The 27309-nt window shown below is 35.7% G+C and overlaps 1 protein-coding gene across 4 annotated transcripts in view; it reads left to right on the top strand.

Moving 5' to 3' along the window:
- The window catches only part of LOC142221354 (uncharacterized), a 159075-nt gene extending 132063 nt beyond the window's left edge, over window positions 1-27012 (top strand). For all 4 annotated transcript variants that reach the window (XM_075291070.1, XM_075291067.1, XM_075291068.1 and 1 more), the window contains exons 3-5: window positions 278-632; window positions 16495-16682; window positions 26788-27012. In XM_075291070.1, coding sequence (XP_075147185.1) covers window positions 278-632; window positions 16495-16682; window positions 26788-26997 — 753 coding nt within the window. In that variant the 3' untranslated portion in view covers window positions 26998-27012. The remainder of the gene's footprint in view (window positions 1-277; window positions 633-16494; window positions 16683-26787) is intronic.
- The last annotated feature ends 297 nt before the right edge of the window (window positions 27013-27309 follow it).

Below are 27309 nucleotides of genomic sequence, written 5' to 3'. Positions count from 1 at the left end.
AAATTGGATGGACACGTGAGTTTCGGAGTATATTCTATAGACCTGAAACTTCGAATAGCGATATGTTACCTAATCAGGTTGAAATATTAGCAATAAAAGAGGTGGCAAATTGGCTGGAAAATAATGTTTTATGCTAATTTAGGAACTTTAAATTTATGCTCTTAAATATATTGTGTGTTAAAAAATTCAGCCCGAAACATATTTTGTTTACATCGGAACATATGAAAAATATGTTCTTATATATAGTCGAATAATCAACCACTTGATTCAATTCCAGGGGTCTTATGGCTTAGTTAAATTGGCTTATTCGGAGGAAGACTCAACTCACTATGCCATGAAAATTTTGTCGAAACGCAGGTTACTTCGCCAGGCTGGTCTATTAAAACGGGGTCCTAAAAAAGGAACATCTCATTTGGATCGTGTGTATCGTGAAATTGCAGTTCTTAAAAAACTAGACCACCCGAACGTAGTGAAGTTAATAGAAGTTCTAGACGATCCAATGGAGGATTCGCTTTACATGGTGTTCGAGTTGGTGAAAAATGGCGCAGTTCTTTCTATACCTACAAAGAATCCCCTACCAATACCACGTGCTTGGAGAGTCTTCCGTGATACTTTACTGGGGTTAGAATACTGTAAGTACAAATTCGCAACATTTGATATAACTTTTCCATAAATACATTATAACCTATCATAGTTTTCCATCGACAGTTTTTCTGTAATGAAGAGTAGGAAGTTTAAAAACTTCCCATTTAACTTTTCCGCTGTGTACGCTTTATAATTTAATAAAAAAAATTATTAAATCGTTCTTTCTATTCGAATATCGTGAAAAATGTGCATTCATGGCTTTGTTGTACGAAGTAAATTTACGTATCTTCACGCACATGATTGTCACGATCATATTCGAAGAATAGGAGCTAGTTTTGCGGCGACCATGTAACATTTTCACCAGCAACCATGTTGGCTCAGTGAACATAGTTCTGAGAAAAATCTAATTGTCCTCATCTAAAATGTTATTAAACATCGTCATAATCTAAAATGTTATGATCTTTATGAAAAAAAAAACACTTTTTCTTCGGCGAAAAAGGGCGCCGTTTTAGAAAAGAAAACACAAAAATAACTTTATTTATTTGTATTTATAATGTCGTCCAAGCACACATCACATATTTTTACTCAACAACAATAAGTAATCATTCCATATCTACGTCGTGCCCATCAAATGTACAAAGTTTGTACTACAAACGCAGACATCATCTAACTGCAAATAAAAATAAATGATACAATATAGAAAAAATGCAGAGCACAAAACAAAACCCATTTTTCAATTACACATCCCTTATTTTATGTTCACATGAAACCACGTGCCACTTACGAATAAATAAACACAAAACACAGTGATTCCGTATTCTCCGTCCATCCTAAGCAAAACTCAACACTCGAATGAGTTTTTATTAAATTCTTTTCGCTGCAAAAAAAATTAAAAAATTAAATGGTCAGGAAAAAATTTACTTGATCTTTATGACCATGTAGCGTAATGGTACTAGACATATTTATACGTAACCTATAAAAAAATCCCTGAAAATCGTGGAAAAAATTGAATAATGGGCATAAATTGAATGAAGCATATATATTTCAGGATTGGTTCACATAAAATATTGTTACATATTTTTTTATATATATATATATATATTAACACATGTGTCCCAAACATTTAATGCTAGTTTAGGAACATTACATTTTTGCACTTAAATATATTGTGTTTAAAAAATTCTGCCCGAGAAGCATTTTGTTTATATCGGAACATATGAAAAACATAGTTTTCTAACTATACATATATACAGTGACTCACACGTCTAATCGGACGCTACCAACGTTTAATTTTATCAAATCTCTGTGAAAAATATAGATTTATGGCTAAAATTATACACCAAAATAAAGGAAATTTTGTTTATTATTCTATTATAAAGCAAAAAGGCACAAAACGGACACTCTTAATACAAAAATTTTAAAAATGTAACAAAACATATGAAATTCATTCCACACATCTAACCGGATTATTCAAAATGCGTATTATTATTATTATTTTGTCGCATATCCTTTAGCAGATATTACAACTTCTAGTCTCTTTGGTATTAAAGACAAAAGGTTTTTGAAAATTTGAGGATCCATATTGATCCATGCTTCCAAAATAGTTTATTTGAGCTCCTGGACATTGGAATGCCTCTTTTGGTAAAAATTTCGTGACAAAACCAAGAGTAAAAAGTTTCATACACAAATGTAAAACATACATCATATTTAAACAGAAATCATGTAGCCAAATAATGGCTCCTCTTCCACCCTTGACATGTACCCTTTCTCCTCCCTTTCATATAACGGGCATTGATTTTGCGGGGCCTTTTGAACATAAAAGTTACACATTACGAAGATCTTCTACAATAAAAGGCTCGATTTTTGTCTGTTTTGCAACTAAAGCTATTCATTTAGATTTTTGCTCGGAACTCTCATCTCTGGCATTTGAAGCCGCGTCACACGATTCGTCAGGAGGCGGGGGCTACCCCAAAGGGTTGTTTCAGATAATGAAAGAAATTTTATTGGAGCTAGTCGGAAAATGCTCTCAAAAATATTCTTCTCGGTTTCGAATGCCAATTTATTGCACCCCACAAGGGGAAGTTTGGGAATCGGCGGTCAAAAGCTTTAAACACCATTTTAAGCGCATTGCTGGAGCACACCGATTCACATTTGAACAGAGGGAATACTCAATTCACTACCAATCTCAGAGGATCCCTCAGATTTGGTGGCACTAACACCAGGTCATTTTTTAAAAGGGTCACCAATCATGTCCTTTCCAGAAACACCACCACAGAATCTTTCATTAGTTAGTAGATAGACGAAGTTAAAAGCTCTTCACCACCTTTTTGCAATAAGATGGAAAGAGGACTATCTCAAAACTTTACATAAACGATATAAATGGGAAAACTCATATCCAAATTTAGAGATAGGTGATCTCGTTGCAGTAATGGATGATCTGCTTCCACCTACACTCAAAAAAAGTTTACTTGGATGCAAAGATTTTGACCTTCCCTTAAGTATTTTGGTATTGATTCCGAGCCAAAGATGCGACTTCTTTAAAATAAAGAAATTTTTGAGCGACCTATCTGGCTTTAACCCTGGAAAGTCATCCTTATTTTTTGTACACAAACGTCATCCTTCGTCATTTTGACTACGGCTTATTTCAAGACGCTATAATTTACATCGTAAGCAAAAATAACAACAAAAATTACCTTTATTTTCTTATTCAATTTGTTTTTAATTAGTATAAAACAAAAATGTATACATTTGTTGAATTAGTATAACTTAAATTTATCATTTCCCAATCGACTAAAATGCATTTTAAACCGAAAATGAAATTTCGCGTCGTCATTTTGACGAAGGATGACTGTCCAGGGTTAAATCTAGGACCAATAAAATTGAAATTAGGATACAGATCTCATTTATCACATTTTCATTTTTCCTTCCGCGGTTTATTAATAAAGGTACTCACGTACAAACAAATGTCAATTTAAAAATCCAAATTATAACGGATACTTCAAAGAAAAAAATGTTTTCATAATTCCAAAAAAAAAAAAAAAAAACTTTAAACCAAAGACGCTAAATCCTCAAAATAAGTCTTAGCCTATATTTGAAGGGTTTTTATCTTAAATCTAAAGTTTCAATATTTCAGTTCATTTAAGGACAATTTCTTTAAATCGAAAATGTATTTCTTTACCTTAAGGTAAAGTTTATTTCAACCGTCGAACGGAACGGACGTTTTTTTAATAGCGGATAAAATCATCGTAATAAGTACCTACTACGAATTTCAAGTGTGGTGGGATATTAGGCCACCATGCAGAGAAATTCAAAGACATCCACTGGGTTGCTAACTTCAGGGCCCAGTGGACGGGTATCGACTGGAGTTATAAATTTGGGCAATGACCAAGAGTTAGGCCCAATTAGTCGATCTGTAGACGGGTCGACAGGTGGCGACAATTTGACAAGTCGGACCTTTTCCAAGGTAACGGCATCAAAAGGAGGTAATCCCTCACGAAAGAGATTCAAAGAACGCAGAAATGCTTTGTTTATCCTAAAGAAATTAGGATCAGTCGACCCAAGCACGTTGTCGGCTAAACAAAGCGATTCCTTAAAATGGGCTCAAGGAATTCTTGAGGCTGGAAAAAGGGAACGATCACCGGATGAGCTGCCATCCTCCAAAAGGGATCAACGATCGTTTGCCTCAGTTGCTAAAGACAGCCTTGTGATGGCTATCATAAATAAAGGAGCATTGGACGGTATGGTTCCAAAGCAAAAATGGGGGGAAATTGAGAATGCTTTGTCTGGCGTCTACTCACAGGTGCTGGAAAAGTTTCCCGGCCCAGATCCTCGACACCAAGAGGCTGGTTGGTATCAAGGACGATTTAAGCTAGTCGCATTTGAGGACCAGAGGTCTATAGAATGTTTTAAAGCTGCTCTGACACTAATTGGTGAAGTTTGGGAAGGAGCTGCTCTAGAGTTTGTCGAGAAGAAAGACATACCGGCTAGACCAAGAGCACATGCGTGGATACCTGCAAACCCTCCTGACCCTGAATCTATTTTAAATAGACTGAAACAATGCAATCCAGATCTTCCAACAGCTGATTGGAAGGTTGGCCGTTTGGATGAAGTGGATGGGCCAAGACGGCATGCAGTGTTTATATTGAACACTCAGTCTTTGCCACATCTAGCAAAGTCCCAGGGCCGTGTATGTTATGGCTTTCATTATATCCAAATGAAGGTGTATAAAAACGATCAGCTAAAGGATTCAGAAATGGACAAGCCTCTGTCTGAATCAGAAGTAAGCGGATCCTCTTGCGAAGTCGAGGGGGATACCAAGACATTTGAAGACATGGATAGATACCGTATGCGTGAGGAGGCTTCTACTGCCTCAGAACTCACCAAAGTTGATCCTATGGTTATTGCGAGAGTCACCGATATCTCTGAAGAGGACATTCTTGATGACTCGATTGAAACGGCTGATGTGACGGTTGTTGAAAATCTCGATGGTCCTACGGATCCTCCAGATAAATCTTCATCATTGTAAGGCTGCATGTGCTGCCTTAAAAGTTCTCCTGATGAAAGGGGACATAGACATAGTTCTTATTCAAGAACCATATGTTTATAGAAATAAAATATGTGAATTAAGTACTCCGGGGTTCAAACTATTGCAGTATACTGGTAATGATGTAAATCGAGCCTGTTTAATTGCTAAAAACGAGCTCAACTTGTTTCTGCTTCCTTCAATGTGCAATACAGACACTGTCGTTGCAAGTTTAGAAATAGCCAAATGCAAATATTGGGTATCTTCGGTCTACATGGGACATGACAGGGAGATGCCTCCATATGCCGTTAAGACCTTAGTGGAGGAGTCACTGAAAACAAAGACGAAACTCATTATGGGATGCGATGCGAATGCACATCATAGTATATGGGGAAGTAGTGATACTAATGCAAGGGGAGAGTCGCTAATAGAGTTTATTTTGCGTACTAATCTGGTAGTTTGCAACAAGGGAGATGTCCCAACCTTTGTCACTAAAAACAGGCAAGAGGTTTTGGACATCACCTTGGCCTCGCAAGAACTGAATGAAATGATATCTGAGTGGCAGGTTTTAAGTGAACACAGCTTCTCAGATCATCGCTACATCAGTTTCAAATTTGATGTTCATATCACCAAGATCATATTTCCGCCAAATGTTAGGAAAGCTGACTGGAATAGGTATAGGGAATCGTTCAATATGATGATACCGGAAATAACAGAGACAAATATGAGAAATGTGCAAGATATCGAACACGCAGTGGAGCGGATTACTAAGGCCTTCAACATCTCACTGAAAGCTGCATGCCCTAGAGGAAAGCCAAGGGGGAAACATCGACCACCATGGTGGTCTACGGAAATAAGTAATATGAGGAAATCCTGCAGGAAGCTCTTTAACAAGGCAAAGTCCACCAGAGCCCCTGAGGACTGGGACGCTTACAAGAAGAATCTGAGAGGATACAAGCGAGAACTGAGAAAGGCTCAGCATAACTCTTGGAATGCTTACTGCAGCAGTATTGAGAATACGTCCGAGGCTTCCAGACTACGGAAGGTTCTAGCATCCACCAACTCCGCTCCAGGTTTCATTAAAACATCGGAGGGCAATTGGACAACGTCCAGTGAGGAGACGCTGGAGGTACTATTGGACACACATTTTCCTGGAAATCAGACGGTTGAACCATGTACTGGCGGTGCCACAGTTGTTCAGCGGTCGTTTCCTGTCGAGGACATTGTATCAGAAACTAGAATAAGATGGGCGCTAAATAGCTTTGGACCATTCAAATCCCCTGGACCTGATGGAATTACTCCGGCGGAGTTACAAGCTGTAACTGACAAAATTATCCCCTGGTTGTCGGTGATATATAAAGGATGTATCAACTTATCATATATCCCAGGAAAGTGGAGGGAAACAAAAGTCGTTTTCATACCTAAAGCGGGAAAAGCCTCTCACTCGAGGGCGAAGGATTTCCGACCAATCAGCTTATCCTCATTCCTACTTAAGACTCTGGAGAGGATGATAGATATTTATCTTAGAACTAGCATCGATTCAAGTTTGTTCTCGAAACGACAGCATGCATACTCGAAGGGCAGGTCTACTGAGACCGCACTACATGAACTAGTCAGCTTTATTGAAAGCTCACTATCTGTCAAAGAATACACAATCGTGGCGTTTCTAGACATCGAAGGGGCGTTCAATAATGTCCATCCGAGCTCGATATTAAATGGACTGACAACTCTGAATGTTGATCCATGTATACTCAGGCTGTTAGACGAACTGCTAATGAAGAGACGTATTTCAGCCACACTAGGACAAGCAAACATACAAAAGTATGTGAACAGAGGCACTCCCCAAGGAGGAGTTCTATCACCTCTTCTTTGGAATGTTGCTATAAATAGCCTTCTGGTTACTCTAGAAAAAGAAAGGATAAAAGTGGTAGCATACGCAGATGATGTAGCTCTGGCAGTCAGGGGAAAATTCCCATCCACAATCAGAGATATTATTCAGAGGGCCATCCGGATGACTGAACAATGGGCGAAAGACAATGGTCTTGGGGTAAATCCTGCAAAGACAGAATTAGTCATGTACTGCAAAGATCGCAAAACTCCCACGGTTAGGCCTATTTCCTTAGGGGGTATTGAAATTCCCTTTGGTGATTGTGCAAAATACCTTGGCGTTATTGTGGACAGGAAGCTGAACTTTAAGCTTAATATTGAAGAAAGGGCGAGGAAGGCAACTGTAGCTTTGTACTCGTGCAAAAAGGCAATAGGAAAAAAGTGGGGACTAAAACCAAAAATTGTGCATTGGCTATACACGGCAGTGGTTAGACCTATAATGCTATATGGTGTTGTAGTCTGGTGGCCGGCACTTCAGAAACCGACTGGTTTAGATAAAGTTCAGCGTATGGCGTGTTTGTGTATTTCAGGCGCATTCAGCAAGACAGGAACAAATTCCCTTAATGTCATGATGCATCTATTGCCTTTAGACAGTTTGGCCAAACAGTCAGCTGCAACAACGGCTGTGCGGTTGCGCGAACTATCGCTGTGGTCGGAAAATGGTTACGGTCACAGTTCTGTCCTCAAAATAATGTCAGATGTGCCTAACGTAGTGGATTACACTTTTGCGAGTCCACTTTTCGACAAAAAGTTTGAGACTCTAATCCCCAACAGTGAGGCGTGGTGCACACATACCCCGGGGAATAAAGAATATATAGATTTCTACACTGATGGCTCCAAATTGGATGGACAAGTGGGTTTCGGAGTATATTCTAATGATCTGGAACTTCAAATAGCGAAAAGATTACCTAATCACTGTAGTGTTTTTCAGGCTGAAATATTAGCAATAAGAGAGGTGGCGAATTGGCTGAGAAGTAATGTTCCAAAAAATGTGGGCATTAATATATACTCAGACAGTCAACCTGCAATAAAATCCTTGGACTCTGTGTTCCTCAACTCGAAAACGGCCATCGATTGCCGCAAATCTCTCAATGAGATGGCTGAGCAGTACAATATTCACCTAATATGGGTGCCTGGCCATAGGAACATTCCGGGGAACTGCGAAGCGGATGAGTTGGCAAGGCTAGGGACTACCTTACATATTCCAGGGGAACTAGAATTTGTTGGTATGCCCCTAGCTACCTGTAAGCTCATGCTGCGTGAGAAGGCTGTTATGATGGCAAATGTTCGATGGGAGAATTGCAAGGGTTGTAACGACACCAAGCAAATATGGCCCCATTTCAACTTAAACCGCACACTAGATATGCTAATGTTCTCGAGACGTCAGGTATCACTCCTGATATCTGCTATAACGGGTCGCTGCCTGATAGGAGATTTTGCAAAAACTATTGGCGCGAAGTATAATGACTATTGTATGAGCTGTCATGATGCGGAGGAAAAAGAATCAATTAAACACCTCTTGTGTGAGTGTCCTGCATTTTGTGTAAAGCGCAAGCAACTTTTAGGAGCATATAGCTTCAGATTACTGGCGGATCTGGAAAACGTTAACTTAAGCAGTCTGCTAATATTTTTGGAACAATCTGGTTGGTTCAACAAAGAAAAATAATCAAGAAGGTTCAGCGGTTAAAACTAGAAGTGCCCATATGTAATAGGTACTTTTAGTTAATGTGGTATCACAATGGACTGAATAGTCTAAGTGAGCCTGAATCTTAATCGGGCTGCCACTTTAACCTAACCTAACCTTACCTTAAGGAAAATTAACCTTAGTTCAAAGACATGCGACTTTAACGGAGGGATGCAAATTTACTAAATTCGTGTCCTAAATTTAATAAAAAAATTTTTGAAGCAAAGATTATAAACTTTATTTTAATTAAAATTTTATTATTTTAAAGAAATTTGTACTTAATATTTTGTAAATTTCGTATCCTGAAATATAGGTTGCGTAATCTTTAATTTCACGTAAATATTTTTTTCAGTATAATGAATGGCGTTTGGGTCGAATTGTTGATACCCACCGTGGTTCCGATGATAGTATACGGGTGGCGGATATTAGAATCGCATCCGGAATAATCACACGACCAACTGTTACTTACACTTCTAGATCAAAATCCTTCTGACTCATCCACCTAACTTTAGAACCTCTCATGATCATTTCTTTTCCCAATTTTTACTTTCCCCGTTCATTTCCATTTCCTACACTAAAGGCATATCCCACTAAAGATCCTTCTATCCCAAACATGTCCTACCATCCAGTTTATGAGTGTGCTATTTGCAAGGAAAGGCAGCCTTTACGTGACTGTCGGCGGATCACATTACGCAATCACAAGTATTGCATGAACTGTCTCGCGAAAAGCCACACAGTTGAGAACTGCTACTCTTCGCAAACTTGCCGGAAGTGCGGTTACCAGCACTATACCACTCTTCACCCTCAAATCTCCCTGACTCCCATAGCCACGACTATTAGAGCTAGCTAGACAATTTTCCTAGGGTGGGGGGATGGTCTATAGCCCCCTATCTAAACATTTATAGACTTTACTTATAACATAGGTTCAATTAATGTTTTATTTTATAATAATGAATAAAAAATCGGACATCAAAATAAAAAGACAATTAACATATAATATAGCAACTAAAAGTAGTTCCACACTTTTTCCTAGCAAACAATTGGGAGTTGTTCTAAAGTCACTACTTTAAAAGCCCTTCCAAAAATGTCCTCACAAAGAAGTTAATTATTTTAACTACAAGGGAAGTTTTTTTAATTCATTTTTTTCATATTTTAATGGGTAATTTAAATTCTTTTTTCAAATAGTTTAAAACAAGAGTAAGAATTAATAATATGGTACAAATTATTCAAATTTTGCCGAAAAAAGACCATTCTAGAAAAAATCAATAATTTTTGAACATATTCGAGGGCAAATGTTGCAGACAAGCCTTAGAATGCATTAAAAATCATAAACAATTATAAAAATTATTTATTTGGGAAAATATCACAACATTTTTTAATTCACATTCATAACACAGAATTCGGATCACACCTTAAGAAGCGATGCAAATTCAGTGGAACGTTTGTTGAAATGTTGGACATCCGTCCTATGACAAGTTCATATTACATTCATAGCTTCTCCGCTCATTTGGCACCACTTACGGACCCAAAAAGAACATTTTCACTACCTTTTTAGCGACGCATTTTTTCAGTATTATTAAGATATTCATTAATGAAAGAATAGAATAGTCAATAACTATTTTTATACCCACCACCATAGAATGGTGACGGGGGTATAATAAGCTTGTCATTCCGTTTGTAACACATCGAAATATCGATTTCTGACCATATAAAGTGTATATATTCTTGATCAGGAAGAAATTCTAAGACGATATAACCATGTCCGTTTGTCTGTCTGTCGTAATCACGCTGGTCTTCAATAATGAAGCAATCGTGCTAAAATTTTGCACAAACTTGTCTTTCGTCTGCAGGTCAAGTTCAAAGATGGGTCCAGGTTTTGATATAGTCCCCATATATACTGACCTCCCGATTTGGGGCTTTGGGCTTATAGAGACCGTAGTTTTTATCCAATTTGCCTAAAATTTGAAAATTAGAGGTATTTTCAGACCATAAAGAGGTGTACAAAAATGGTGAGTATCGGTCCATGTTTTGGAATAGCCCCCATATAGACCGATCTCCCGATTTTACTTCTTGGGCTTATAGAATCTGTAGTTTTTATCCAATTTGCCTGAAATTGGAAATCTAGAGGTATTTTAGAACCGTAAAGAGGTGTGCTGAAAATGGTGAGTATCGGTCCATTTGCACTGATAATGAAAATTGGTTGAAACTGAATGTATAACAAGTTGGCTGATAAGTCCCCGGTCTAACAAAGAAAAACACATTTGTTTTTGTCAAAATTCGTTTTTATTATTCAACATAGTTCCCTTCAAGAGCGATACAATGATTATAGCCACCTTCCAATTTTTTGATACCATTTTGGTAGTACTCCTTCGGTTTTGCCTCAAAATAGGCCTCATTTTCGGCGATCACCTCTTCATTGCAGCCAATTTTTTTCCCTGCGAGCATCCTTTTGAGGTCTGAGAACAAGAAAAAGTCGCTGGGGGCCAGATCTGTAGAATACAGTGGATGGGGAAGCAATTCGAAACCCAATTCATGAATTTTTGCCATCGTTCTCAATGACTTGTGGCACGGTGCGTTGTCTTGGTGGAACAACACTTGTTTCTTCTTCATATGGGGCCGTTTTGCCGCGATTTCGACCTTCAAACGCTCGATTGTTTTGCTGTATAACTTGTTGACAGGGTAATAGCTAAGAACATACTTCCAATTGCTGCATATTCCCTTCACCATAAAAAAACAACAGTTGCGATCCGGATTTTTTTGAATGTTTTCCCTGACCAAAATCTTCGAAGCCATCAACAATATCTTCCGGAAGATTGTATTCTAAAGCCTTTTTGATACACACTTCATCAAAAAGTATGGCACAAATACGTTCTCGTGATGAGAATTTTCTATTTCCTTTTTTAAATTAGCCACAACAGACGGATTTATGCCCGGCTTGACCGATTTTATTGGCCTATGGCGCAACAATGTGGATGGATGTGGAAGTTTTTCAGGAAAATCATTCCTCAGCATATTATAACATTTATTGCTTTGCATAAAAATGCTTTGGGCCACACAAATTTCTTCTTCGCTGTACTTTTTATTTGCACCAACAATCAAACGAGCAAAAGAAACTGCATTTTGACTTGAGTTAGGATGAGCCATAATACCTCTCTTTTTGAAGGAAGACACCTGAAAGGCAACCTTCGAGATTTTCTTTAATAATTCTTTTCTATTTTTAACAATATTTTCCAGCTGTTGGCCTTTTTTTTTTTTGCAGCAATACCTTTAATTTCGAATTTTCTTCCTTAATTAGCGAAATTTGTAAACTGCTCTCAAACTGATCAGCTTTTAGTTTTTCTATTTCCGCTCAGAGTTCTTTTATTTTAACGGAATCCTTAATGTGGCATGTGCAAAAACATATAGGCTCGTCTATTTGTTGGTCCATAATACGTGGTCGTTTACCATTTCCATAATCGCGGTCATACGTGTAGTTCGGTATTCCGTCAAATGAAGTCACAGCTGAAGAATTTGGGTTTTCGGTAGTCGAAGCTATATATTCCACTTTTCCTTATTGTACTGGAGGCAATGTATCTTCCAAAAAGTCAGATGCTGGTCTTTTTCTTCCATATTCAAATTTGGGAGTTGCAACAAAAGGTGCCTTGAACTCTTCATTTTCCAAGTTTTGGGATATTTCAACTGTAAATACAAATAAATGGTTATATGTATAGGTTCAAATAAAGAGGATGATAAGCCAATTAGTTTTACTTTAGTTCATGAAAATTGTTTAGGTTTAGTAAAAAAATTAAGTCTAAATAGATCGGCTAATGCATGTACATTTGAAATTTGAGCAACATTGGTTAATAAATAAGAGTATTATGGCCAAATTTGGGAAAATCGATCGATGCATATATATGGGAGCTATATCTAAATCTGAACCGATTTGATGATATTTTTATCAAAGTTATTATACCCTGACCACTATGTGGTTTAGGGTGTAAAAAGTATGCAAATTTTACTAAAACATAAAATAGTTCATTATTTTCCTAAATTGGGAAAAGTTGACTTAAATTGAGTTCATAAGTCTTTCAAATTAGTAAATTTTACTAAAGTTTTACCTGTCTTTAACTTCATACAGCGATAAATTATTATTCTTAATAAATTTTCTTAAATTTGACAAAAAGTATTATCTTATTTGTAGCATGTTGCTATACTGCTGTAGTTAAAACAGATTTCTCTAACCATAACTCTCTCTTTGGTTGTATAAGCGCAATTAAATGTTAGCAAGGGCCCCGGAGTAGACGGGATAAGAGCAATTGACCTTACAAATAATGCACTTACATTGCCACCATTCATAACAAAATTAGTTAATAGTACATATAAACCAGTGTTTAGAGAATAATGTACATTGTATTACATTGTTTGTCGATTTAGCAAAGCATTCGATACAGTATCCTACGAAAAAATCGTAGAAACTTTAAAAAGAAATGGGATACGAGGAATTTGTTTGGAATAGTTCAAAAACTATTTACAATACAGAAAAATATGTAACAATTTTAGCCAAACAAAACTTATCAAATATGGAGTACCACAATCCCTGCCAACATTTTTTGAATTTGACGGCGCTTCTGAGAATCCCCACCATGTCGAAAACAATCGTATACGACATCCAAAACTCGAAAATCATTCCTCAGCATATTATAACATTTATTGCTTTGCATAAAAATGCTTTGGGCCACACAAATTTCTTGTCGATTTAGCAAAGCATTCGATACAGTATCCTACGAAAAAATCGTAGAAACTTTAAAAAGAAATGGGATACGAGGAATTTGTTTGGAATAGTTCAAAAACTATTTACAATACAGAAAAATATGTAACAATTTTAGCCAAACAAAACTTATCAAATATGGAGTACCACAATCCCTGCCAACATTTTTTGAATTTGGCGGCGCTTCTGAGAATCCCCACCATGTCGAAAACAATCGTATACGACATCCAAAACTCGTCGGAAAAGCGCCGTCAAGAAGTTGTACCACGCCAACTTACTACAAAAAAGTATCGCATGAGTGCAATTATTAGGTGCCTTTTTTAATAAATTTAGAACGACGCCAATAAGAGCCCCTTTAAACAATCAGAAAAATGTATTTTAAGATAGTTGTAAAATAATCATTGTGGTCAAGTAAAACACGATTGTTTAGATGTTTATTAATTTGATTAAACATTTATAAATTCTTATAAATATAACATTTATACCACTATCACAACACATTTAACATAATTTTTTTCATTAATAATAGAATGATGTTGATTTACAAGTGGCAAATTACATGTTGCAGCGTCTATCAGCCAGTGGTTTTATTCTCGATGGAGGCAGCGTGTCTGTAAAATATCTAAAAAACCATCACTTTATTCCATTTGGAACGTCAAAAATTGTTCACTAATATACCTTTAACAATTTTAAGCGAAATAACTATGTTTTCAGCACTTCATTATCGATTTTATTTAAATAAATTATAGGAAGCTAGTTGCGCTTGGTGTTTCACAAAATATAAAATGGCTCTTGTAACAATAGTGATGGCAAAATACTTTCATGTACATTTCATACTTTTTCATACGCTTCACCCGTCCACAGTTGGCGATTGTTGCAGTGTCACTTACGAGTCTGTGGTAGCGATGAGGATGAAATGAAACTTTGAAATGCTGGCATGGATACAGCGAAAACCATAATACAGAATGAATTCGAGATACTGACAAAATTGTGTCATGATATAGGCCTTATAATTAATGCAACGAAAACTAAAATTATGTTTATTAGACCAATTCATTTCCATCTGCGAAAATATATTATTCCAGAATCATATCTCAGACATAGTATAACAGTATGGAGAAAATAACATACTGCACAATAATACAAGAAACACAAAATAGGATCGTCAAATTGCTATGCAAAAGTAAAAACCACACTCACACAACAAACACAAACCAATCAATCGAAAAATAACTTGATACGATAACAATTACATCAGAATTTTATAAAAACTCCCAAGTTTTTAAACCAATCAATCACCAACAAAGTACGCGGAACGAAAGAGGACCAGATAACTGCAACCGGTGGCTTTTTTTCGTATTGCAATCTTACCCACAAAATGTCGGTAGCAGTGAGTAAGACACGAATTATCATGCGATCTTTTACATTGATACAAATGCGAGAATAAAAACACCACTAGTATATAACAATATTCGTATGCAGTGTCTTGCAATCTTAAACCAATCGACATCGTAACAACGGTGGGTAAACAAAAAACCAGTGTGGCACTTAAGTGGGATTGCACTCAACAACAATAATTACCAGCAGCTGGCATTAGCTCAAGAGAATTGAGAGAGTACCAAATAAAAGAATACCAAACTACTGAGATATGGGAAACAAATTTGTGTGATTGCTTTACTACGGTGTTTTCGAGAAACCAACACTCATACTAACAAAAACCGACAGTCGTGGGTTGCATTGGATATTTGTGGTTGAAATTTTTTTACCAATTGGTGTTTTAAGATTGCAAATATAGGTGTTTACTAAATACACTGGTCGGTTGCGGTAGATCTCAGCTGTTCTCTGAAGAGGACGTTAAAAGATTCCGAAGTACCGAACCAACTACAGAAAATTTTCTCTTGTTGTAACGTTACCAACCACCTTCAACAATATGCCCTTAGACCAACAAAACATACCAAATGTCTCAAGTAGAATAAGAAAACTCAAACACCACTTCATATAGTATATACTTCATAGTGTATATACTATTTTTTTCACTTGTCTATAAGAATAAATTGAAAATAGAATAAAATATTCAAAACCTAAAAAGTTAAAATCTGTACGCAAGTAAATATAGTTTTATATAACCTGCAGACAAGCGTAAGATCTTCGCGGAAAAAGTTTTTTGTAATATAAGAAATCTGTATTAAATATACAAAACATAGAATTAAAAAAAAACTATTTTAGTTAAAATTTTCTAAAATAAACCTACATATTCATTCATGGAGGGCTAACTTTGTTTTGGTGTGTATCTGGAGGCAATCTTTGCAAAGTCAACATGCACAGCTTCAGGCCCCAGTTTTTGTCCATTGGTGTATCTTATTTAAATACGTCTGGAGGTAATGTACGGATACATCTGTATTTTTTGACTTGTTCGAAAGTCGAGTGTTTTATAGCTCTTGTGACTATGAATGATTTCAGTCTTCTGCAAAAGAGTTTTTTCGCAAAGCTTAACAATAATTGGAAGCAGAGATATTGCTCTGTATGAATTGGAAACGTGCGGTGTTTTCCCCGGTTTTTGCATCATGACAACATCTTCAACTTTCCAGAAATTTGGAATATATATCATTTTTCGGACTGCGTTCATTGTTGTGGTTAGACGAATAAATCCATGGTATGGTAAATTTCTTAAGATACCACCCTTAATTTTATCGAAACCAACAGATTTTTTTACCTTGATTTGACTCACTTCTTTAAAATGGTTGCTCGCTAATTGCATATTTATTTATTTGATGTTGAAGATTTTTTCCTGTATTGCATGTTACATAAGAAGAATTTGAAAAGGCCAACTAAAGATTATTCAAAAATTCGTTCACCTTTTCGAATAAAAAACTACTGTAAAATATTTCCATCGGATGTTTAAAAGATCTACATTCTGCAAATGTGAATTTAATTACTTTTGATCCAATGTTGTATCATTTTTAATGTAAAAGGAACATTTTCATTGATGTTTTAGTGAAAGAACTTTGAAACATATGGATGAATTTCTCGTAAGATGTTTTCATAGCATTATTTATTTCTCTGTTTTAGTACATTACCAGAAGATTATACACGCTGATATAAAACCTGGAAATCTGTTGTTAACAGAGAGCGGACGTGTGAAAATAGCCGATTTAGGAGTGTGTAATGAATTTATTGGAGAAGATTCAATGATGACAAATTATTCTACAGCTGGTACTCCTGCTTTTAGAGCTCCCGAAACATTAAATGTGGGACAGGTAAGCTTTTTATACAATTATATTTGCGTTATTTCTAGTTTGACAAGTGTTTGAAAAAAAAACGAAAAAATATAGATGGCTGTATTAATGTGATCTCTCCAAGTAAGAGAACTATTAAACATTGCGTTTAAATTTTTCGCACGGTCGACAACCTCAAGTCTTCCCCCATCAATCCGTATATCAATATCGTGAGAAACTAGCGCTAAACTGTTTCTTACAATTAAACATTTAGATTTGGTGGGGTTAAGACACAGACATTAGCACCTGCATAAATCCTAGATAAATCATTATTTATCAACTCTACATGTTCATCTAGCTAAACCCTAGTGCTACTAATATAGAACTGGACGTCGTCTGCGTACATATGTATCTGACAGAAATACAGTTGACTTGGTAAATCATTACTATGCAGGGAGAATAGAAGTACAGTACAGTATATATGTACATCTGACGATACAATATCTTCTCAAACAAGATAAGGAAGTCTATTTGAAAGATTGCGGACGAAACTCATTCGAACCCTTTGGCAGTGGTATAATCTTGGCATGTTTCCATATGGAAGGAAGGTACTAGTGGTGATTATTCCATTGTGTGATATATGGCAGTATATAAGGCAGAATAATTCGCACAAATCTCAACACAGGAAAACTCGTTAAGTAGGCGAAGAGCCAAAGCTGTAGAAATTCTGATAAGTCGTTCCACTATTATTATTCAGCTCATCGACATCAATATCAACAGAACAGCCACCACAGTCCCCACCAAATCCTATCTCGCAAATGGTCTTCCATGTTCTTTTGGACACCAAGGCAGATTAAAAGCATCTACAGTAATATTCAGTCTTGGTCGACCTTATCAACTTATTAAGACGGGCCCTGACAGAACGATATTCCTCGCGTAGTTCGGCCGTCCGAAAACTCTTCCACCTAGAATACGAGGCATTCCTTATATCAATTGCCGAACGAATATCCCTAGTAAACCAGGGTTTGGACCTGGATTACCCTTCTAATCCTCATCAGACCCGTAAGATCCTGCAAAGCGTAAATGCTCCTCTGAAGGAAATCCGCTTGCAACTCAACTGAATCCATCTAAACAACAAATCCCATTCAACATTAGCCCAAAGAAAATCGTAATCCAAACTCCCGAAGTCCCTGTAAGCAAAAGTAATTTTCATTGTCGATGTATGTGTATGCACATACGGTTTTGTTTGTGTTTCGACATATTTGAGTTTTTAGATATCACTAAAAGTAACTATTACATATGAGCACTTCTAGTTTTGACCACTCAACCTACTGGATTATTTTCCTCTGTTGAACAAACCAGATTGTTCGAAAAACATAAATAGTCTGCTTAAGTAAACATTTACGAGGTCCGCCAGTAATCTAAAGCTGTCATTAGCGTAGCTAGACAATATTCCTAGGGGGGCTATGTTATAGCTCCCCTAGCTAAAATTTTATAGACTGAACTTATAGGTTCAATTAATTTTTTATTTCATAAAAATTAATAAAAAAATTAGACATCAAAATAACTCGACAATTTATTTATAATGAAGCAACTAAAAGTAGTTCCACACTTTTCCCAACAAAAATATTGGGATTTGTTCTAAGGGCACAACTTTAAAAGCACATCCAAGGAAGTTTTTTTACTTCATTATTTTTCAGTTTTTAATTGGTAAATTTTTGTTTTTTTTTTTCAAATAGTTTAAAAAAGAGTAAGAATAAATAAAATGGTACAAATTATTCAAATTTTGCCACAAAAATGCTAAATCCATTATAGAGAAATCGATGATTTGACGGTGACAAAGGAAAAGAGATATGTTTGTACGAATTTATTTCGGCATAAGCCGGCTATCATGTAAAACCTTTTTTCGGAAGGTTCAAGTGTGGTTCATTGTTGGGTTTAATGAACTGCCTGAATTTATTCTGATAATTGGTTGATCGTTTTGCTGCAAGTAGAGGATGCTGATGAGGAATGTGGTAATTACGAAACGTGCGTCCATCCAACCATCTTGTCAAATAAATTTGACAAATATTGTTTTCCTCTGTTGGTTAAGCTACACTTGTAGTTTAGTCAATACTTGGTTTTAAGCTGAAATCAAAAACAACAACAATGATTAGAAATCGATCTTTCAAAATATTCTAGGGAAAACGTTTCAAGCGTTAGAATACATTAAAAATCATAAAAAATATAAAATATATTTATTTGGGAAAATATCACAGAATTGTTTAATTCACATTCAAAACACTGAATTCGGATCATACCTTAAGAAGTGATGCAAATTCATTGCAACGGCTGTTGAAATGGTGGACATTCGTCCTATGACAAGTTCATATTAAATTCATCGCTTCTCCGCCAATTTTGCACCACTTCCGGACCCAAAAAGAACATTTTCGCTTCTTTTTTGGCGACGCTTTTTTTTTGTATCATTATTAAGATATTATTTTATGAAAGAATAATTTTAATTATTATTATTACCATTTTTTTAATTAAATTGAATAACCCATACTAAACAAAATATTAAAGCAGCTTTAGTTATTAAACTAAACATAAATTTAGGAACTTAAATCAACAGCTTTGTTTCATAAATATCAGATTTCAAACATTGCCATAGGCCGCTGCTTCCACAACCCAAGTAATTCGATTGTGCCCGAAAGTTTTTAGTGGAACTTTGTGCGGTTGTATATACTTGTGTAATTTTTATAAAAATGGAAAATCGTAAATAGGTTTTAAAATTCTTGGGGGAAGGCTAAGCCCCCTCCCCAGAGGCCTTCCTACGCTTATGAAAGCTGTATGCCCCTAATATTCCCTTACACCTTACACAAAATGTAGGACATTCACACAAGAGGTGTTTAATCGATTCCCTTTTTTCCGCATCATGACAACGCATGCAGTAGTTATTATACTTCGCGCCAATAGGCAGCACCCGTTATAGCAGATATCAGGAGTGATATCTGATGTCTTGAAAACACTATCATATCTAGTGTGAGTTTAAGTTTACACTGAAAAAACAGTGAACCCTTTTCCATTGCAAAATGAACTAATCTGTAGTAATATTGACCATGATTTAGCCCTTAAGATTTTTTTCATCTTGTCTAGTTTATAATTCTCTTAAATTTTAGTTCATCTATAACATTGTATTTTAGTTCATTTTTACAACGCCATAAGATTTATATACCACTACCAAGTTAAAAAGTCAGTATTATTTTGTTTTACTTGCTTATTTTTTGGGAGACCCGATAATAAAAATTGGTTAGCAGTCTCTTTAAAATGTCGACGACTAAACTATTTTTAAATCAATCATTCCACAGTACAGAGAAATTAAATAATTAAAGGAACAACAAACTGTTTTATTATTATGAAAATTTTCATACATTAAAATTAAACTTTCTTTAAGCAAAAGTACTTTATTATAAAAACTTATGATGAAAGTTCTTAATACAATGTTTTTTTGTGAATAAAAATTATGACCACGTGGAACAGAGAGTAGTTCATTTGAACTCGCTGTTTGAACATTTTGACTTATCCTTGTTTTATTCATCGTAGGTAATTTTTTCACATATCTTGCTGGAAAAAAAATGGAAGCAATGATGAAAATTGTTAAAAATTAACACCATGTAATGAAATATAATTTTTTAAATCTTTATTTTAGCTTGTAACTTACCATATTTGGGGGCATTTTATCAAATGGTGTAAGGAATTCAACTTTTCTTTGGAAAACGTATCTCATAAAATTTGTACCTGAAACAATTAGAGAAATAATGAAGTATTCTATATGAACTCATAAAACTGTGTTTTTATCGATGTGAAGGATATAATAAAATAAATATTCTAGTTGAAAGAAAGCCAAAGTTTTAATATAAAACTTACCAATTCTCTATTAAATTGTACGCTGAGGGGAAATATAAAAAGTTGTCCAAATTTATTTGGGTTACTCTGAAATTAAATATTAAATAAAATTATTAAATAAGTTTTCAAAAAATTTTATGAAAAAAATAATAATATGCATAAAAAACCAAATATTCTTGATAACCCTAGACAGTCATCATTCGTCAAAATGACGACACGTAATTTCATTTTCGATTTAAAATTTTAGTCTATTGGGAAATGGTAAATTTAAGTTATACTAATTCGACCGTTTTATTAATTTTTGTTTTATACTACTTAAAACCAAATATAACAAAAAAATAAACTCAAGTTTGGTTCACTTTTTCGCTCACGATGAAAATTATAGCGTCTTGAAATGAGCCGTAGTCAAAATGACGAAGGATGACGTTAAGTACAAAAAATAAGCATGACTGTCCAGGGCTAAAAGAAAGTTAAAGAATCCTTACCAATTCACTATTAAATTACAAGAAAAGGAGTACTAAAAATTTGTCCAAATTTTTAAGGGGTTATTCTGAAATTAAATATTTGTTTTTACATTAAAAATATTACATTTGTTTCCAAAAAATTTTATTAAAGAAATACTAAAATAAAGCATTAAAACCCTGTAATTTTGATGATAAAAATGTCATAAAAACGTAAATATTCTAGTCGAAAAAAGGCAATTTTTAAAAGAAAACTTACCAATTATCTATTTTTTAAATTTGTTCGAATCCATCTGGAGTTGCTCTGAAATTAAATATTGTTTTTACAACAAAGAAAAACATTGAACTGGTTTCCAAAAAAATTAATTAACAAATAATAATATACATAAAAAATATTCTTTTTAAAAGAAAGTCATATTAAAAAAAATACTTACCAGTTTATGAATAAACTATACGCTGAGATATAACAAAAATTTTCCAAATTCATCTGGAATTGAATATTATTTTTTTACATAGAATAATAAAAATTTCAATACACTTTCAACATATTTTCGTAAATATTCGTAATAACTTTTTTCTAAACTACCGATAAAATATTAATAACTTTCATTTAAAAGGTTTAATAAACAAACACCAATATATGTCTCAAAAATCCAAAATATTCCATGCCTTTATATTCCCTTGTTGCATACCTACTTAAAAGATGCAACAGTCCACGCCAACGCCAAATATACAACTGAAGCATGCCAAACAAAACCAAGCAAAGCCAAAACATTCCTACAACAACAAAAACACATGTGCCTTTATTGAAAACAACACCTCATCCAGCCAAATAAACCATCCACACAATAAACACACACACACAAACCACTAAATGAACAAAAATAAAAACAACCCACGCTCATGTATACACAACAAAACTCAACTCTTTACATTAATCACATTCCACTATGCCGATAAAAATCTCTGTACTATTCATTAGTTCGTCGCATCTGCTGAAAATTTACTCTAAGAATAATATTCGTAAAGGCACACCAGTATATGAACGATGAAACGTTTAACTTAAAATTTGCCAAATTTTCAAGAAATGTTATCTACCATTTTTGACGAAAATGTCTATAAATTTTATTACATGTGAACTAAAAATATTTCATTGGGTAATTTTTTACCAACAATTATTAACTATAAGAATTGTCAGTAAGAAATTGCTATCCACTTTCAAGTTCATTTTTCGTAAAAAAATATTTTCTCATACAAAAAAATCTTATAGTAAATTGCACTTATTATTTAGAAAGTACTTTACATTTCACAAGTAGTTTTATAGCATGACAAACGAATTTTTAACTACCAGTTAAGAAATTTTTTAAGGAATTTTCCATCGTATTTTGTAGGCCATGAACTAAACGATTGCTACTTAGAATTTGTAAAATTTCCTTCCGAGTAGTTAATTTTCGTTGAAGATACGAAAAATGAACTAAAATTCTGGAAAATTCTTGTAATAAATTATTGTAAAAATCTTCTTAAATTTACGAGACACTTTTTTTTCTGTGTAGATGGGGCCATATTTGCTTCGTGTCGTTGCAACCCTTGCAATCCTCCCATCGGACATTCGCCATCATAATGGCCTTCTCACGTTGTAAGAGCTTGCATGTAGCCAGACGCATACCAACAGATTCTAGTTACCCTTGAATATGCAAGGTAGATCCTAATCTTGCCAACTCATCCGCTTCGCAGTTCCCCAGTATGTTCCTATGGCCAGGCAACCATATTAGGTGAATTTGTACTGCTCAGCCATCTCGTTGAGAGATTTGCGGCAGTCGATGGCCGTTTTCGAGTTAAGGAACACAGAGTCCAAGGATTTTATTGCAGGTTGACTGTATGAGTATATATTTGTTGGAACATTACTTTTCAGCCAATTCGCCACCTCTCCTATTGCAAATATTTCATTCTGAAAAACACTACAGTGATTAGGTAATCTTTTCGCTATTCGAAGTTCCAGAATAGAATATACTCCGAATACCACTTGTGAAAGAAAGGATTTTCCCGCTTTAGGAATGAAAACAACTTTTGTTTCCCTCCACTTTCATGGAATATATGCCAAGTTGATACAGCCTTTATATATCGCCAACAACCAAGGGATAATTCTGCCAGTCACTGCTTGTAACTCCTTCGGAAAAATTCCATCAGGTCCGGGGGATTTTAAAGGTCCAAAACTATATAAAACCCATTTGATTCTAGATTCCGCATTCAAGTTCCTCGATAGGAAATGACCACTGAGCCTTCTCAGTTCTCGCTTATAAATTCGCTCCACTGCGTGTTCGATATTCTGCACAGTTCTCATATTTATCTCTGGTATCTCCGGTTTCATCATATTGAACGTTACCCAATACTTATTGCAATCAGCTTTCCTAACATTTGGCGGGAATATGGTCTTAGTGGTACGAACATCAAATTTTAAACTGATGGAGCGATTATCTGAGAAGCTATGTTCTCCTAAAACCTGCGACTAAGATATATTTTCATTCAGTTCTTGCGAGGCCAAGGTGACGTGCAAAACCTATTGCCGGTTTTCAGTTACGAAGGTTGGGGCATCTCCCTTATTGCAAATTAGTACGCAAAATAAACTCTAGGAGTGACTCTCCTCTTGTATTAATGTCACCACTTCCCCATATGTTATGATGTGCATTTGCATCGAATACCATAATTAATTTTATCGTTGCTTTCAATGACTCCTCAACTAAGTTCTTAACGGCACATGAAAGCTTCTTCCTATCATGTCCATTGTCCAATATTTGCATTTGGTTATTTCTAAACTTGCAACGACAGTGTCTGCATTGCTAATTCAAGAAAGCAGAAACCAGTTAAGTTCATTTTTAGCAATTTTACAGTAACATCGTTACTGCAATAGTTTGAACCCCGGAGTACTTAATTCACATATTTGGTTCTTATGGTTCTAGAAATAATAGTTCTTATGTCTCCTTTCATCAGGAGCAGCACAAACGCCTTAAAAGGAGGATCCATCAAAAATTTCAACAACCATCATATCAGCCGTTTCGATCGAGTCGTCAAGAATGGCCTGTTCGCAGTCTCGGTGACTCTCGCAATAACTCTCGGTTCGACTTTGGTGAGCTTTGAGGCAGTAGGACTTCTGTTGGCACTGAAGGCCAATGCCACTGATTTAACGCAAAGCATTCCCGCTTCTTCTAGAAATAACTGCAATGAAGTAATAGCGGCCCTTCAACGCAAGTACGGTGGAAAACATAAGCAAGACATCTTCAGGATGGGGTTAAGAGGAAGAGTCCCGCAATCAAACAAGACTCTACAAGACTTTGCAACAGAAGTTGAGCGGTTGGTACTTGTGACATCCCAGGAAAGAGTCATTTTCTTGTGGATCGTCTTACGATTGATACCTTTGTAAATGGTATTCGAGACCCAGATATAAAATGTGCAACATATGCGTCACAAAAAGCTATATTTAGTGAAACTGCGACATTTGACATTGCACAAGAGACAGCGAGAGTACTAGCCTCAAGTTCACAAAGTACGTAATGTGTGGACCGAAAATGACGAATCAAATTCAGTGATTGAATCAGTGACAGAAGCTGTTAAGCAGGCAATGCAGAAAATTAAACAAGAGGCAAATAATTCCAGGATGAAATGCTATAACTGTAATAAGACTGGACATCTTGCTCGGGAATGTAAAGCAAGATGAAAACGTTCAAGATCAACATCGCCATCGCTATCCCCATCAAACAATACCCATGAGTGGGTGACCCCACAATCCAGTGAGTCACCTTTAAACTAAATCGAGCTAGTTCAGCGGGCCAAGAGCTGGCTCCCACAGATGATGGACCCACAATCTCCATAGCTATAGTTTAACAGCAAAATAAAAAATTAACTAATGCGGGTGTTATTAATGGCAACAAGTGTATGTTACATTGACGTTGGATACTGTCAAAGTCTATTATTGGATCAAGCATAGTAAAAGAAAACACTCCACCATTGATTGGAGTCAAACTACGCACGTCAACAGGGGAACCCGCAACAGTACATGGGGAAGTCGCCATGAAGTTAACTATTTCCAACATATCCGTTAAGTATGAGTACATTTTGGCCTATATAGTAGACGAAGTTATAATAGGTGTGGATTTCAAGATTGCCTTTGGTCTCAACCTGGATATGAAACGTCATGTCATGACCTGGTCCGATACCTAAACACAGGTTAATGTGGGATATGACAAAAATACGCATATCAGAGGGTTGATTACGAGCAAGCCAGAGTTAATACCACCGCATTCTGAATATTTTGGGTGCCAATGAATAGAGATTGTTAAGTCAGCAAATAGTAAAAGTATTAACATTTTGATAGCGAACGCCCTGGTAACAACGAATTGCAGAGGGACTTATACCAGCCCGAGTCTTTAACTCGTCTGACCATCATGAGCACATTGGAAAATTTTATGAAAGTGGCAAATGTTCTCCAGCTGAGGCTATAATGAACTTGGAAAGCAAATCATCAAAGACACATGCTGAAGCGAAGAAACATCTGGAAGGTATTGTCGAAGCTTGGGCACGTCACGCCTTTGCTTTTGAGAAGAGAAATCAAGGTGAAGCATGAAATAAACACCACAGAACAAAGGCCAATAACACGAGCCCCACGTGTGTGTTCTTCTGGCAAAACGAGATGAGGTCCAAAAGCTCGTAAAGAAAATGGCTGACAGTGATCGAGCCATCATTAAGTTTTTGGTGCTCACCAGTTGTGCTAGTCAAAAAGAAAGATGGAAGCACTCGATTCTGCGTGAAATACAGAAAGTTAAATGATGTCACCACGAAAGACAGTTATCCACTTTCACACGTTTGACTCGCAGGGTACTATTGGCAAGTAGAGATCGCCGAAAAAGGCAAAGAAACAACAGCTTTTGGCATTAATGGCAGTCTTTGTCAATTCAATGTAATGCCATTCGGAGTATGCAATGCTCCGGCTGCCTCCGAGAGATTGATGGAGCGGGTGCTGAAAGGGGTTGCACAGGAAGCCCTGCATTATATACCTCGACGATATGTGATGGGCAAGACACTTGTCGAGCACCTTAAGAACTTGAATGAGGGAACGAAACTTATGATTTTTCAGTCATTGATACAATCGCACATAAATTACCTGGCCAGTGTGTATGCGTACAACAAAGATTGCAGTTCCTTAAAATCCCTTCAAAGGATTCAAAATAGAGGTTTGAAACTTGTGTACAATCTTCCATTGCGATTTTCAACACAATCATTGTATCACTCGGTAGCTAAGAATATACTACCAGTGCATAGTGTTCATGAATATCAAGTTCTGCTTTTTATCTACAAATCTATTAATAATATTGGCCATCACACAATTAAATTTGTTCAGAATCAAAACTATTTTAATACAAGAAATCAACAAAATCTGAGAGTACCTCGATGTAGGTTTGAAAAATGCAAACAAAGAATAGATTACTCAGGTTGTTTAAAGTACAATGAGCTACCACAATGTATAAAGTCGATCTGTACTATTTCAAGATTCAAGAAGGCATGTAAAGAGTTTCTAAGTAACAAGCTATAAAAAGAATTATTAGATTAATATAAAATTAATTATATAACACAAAAATTATATTCACTTTGTAAATAGTTTACAGTAAGAAATATTATTTGTTGTCACATGCCTCTACAATGCCCTTATGGCGCTGAGGCCCAAATATGAATGAAGTTTAATTTAAGTAAATAAACGATAAATTAAAAAAAAAAAAAAACTCAACGCAAAGAAGTGCTCTCTTTTCCAGCGGAAAGTTAAGTTGCTGGGACATCATGGGACGGCAGAGGGCATATACACCGATGAAGCAAAATCCAGGCTGTGCGAGATTGGCCACGTCCACCAAATCTCCACGAATTGCGCATCTTCCTTGGGTTGTTATTATAGACGATTTCTACAAAACTTCGCCAGCATAGCTGAAATTCCAGTGGAGGAAAGGAAGAGTTATTTCATAATCTAAAAGAATTTTTTTGTGTTAAGCTCCTGTTCTGGCATATCCTATTCTTCGTAAAAAATTTCTTTTGGTTACAAATGCTAGCGCGTACGGAATTGGAGGTGTGCTATCTCAACACATTGACGGTAAAAAGAAGGTTATCGGATATTTTAGCCGAACGTAGTCTAAGCCCGAAAAGTACTATTGCGTAACGAGAATAGTACGTCATAGAGGGCGTAAAACATTACAATAAATACAAGTATAGACAGCATTTCTTCTTCAGAACTGCTATACGATGGTTGCTCCAATTCAAGAATCCGAAAACTAAACTGGCACGTT

Source organism: Haematobia irritans, chromosome 1 (genome assembly GCF_050003625.1).
Source record: "Haematobia irritans isolate KBUSLIRL chromosome 1, ASM5000362v1, whole genome shotgun sequence".
NCBI classification, from domain to species: domain Eukaryota; kingdom Metazoa; phylum Arthropoda; class Insecta; order Diptera; family Muscidae; genus Haematobia; species Haematobia irritans.
The sequence above is the reverse complement of the archived record's forward strand: the minus strand, read 5'-3'. Positions and strand labels throughout refer to the sequence as shown.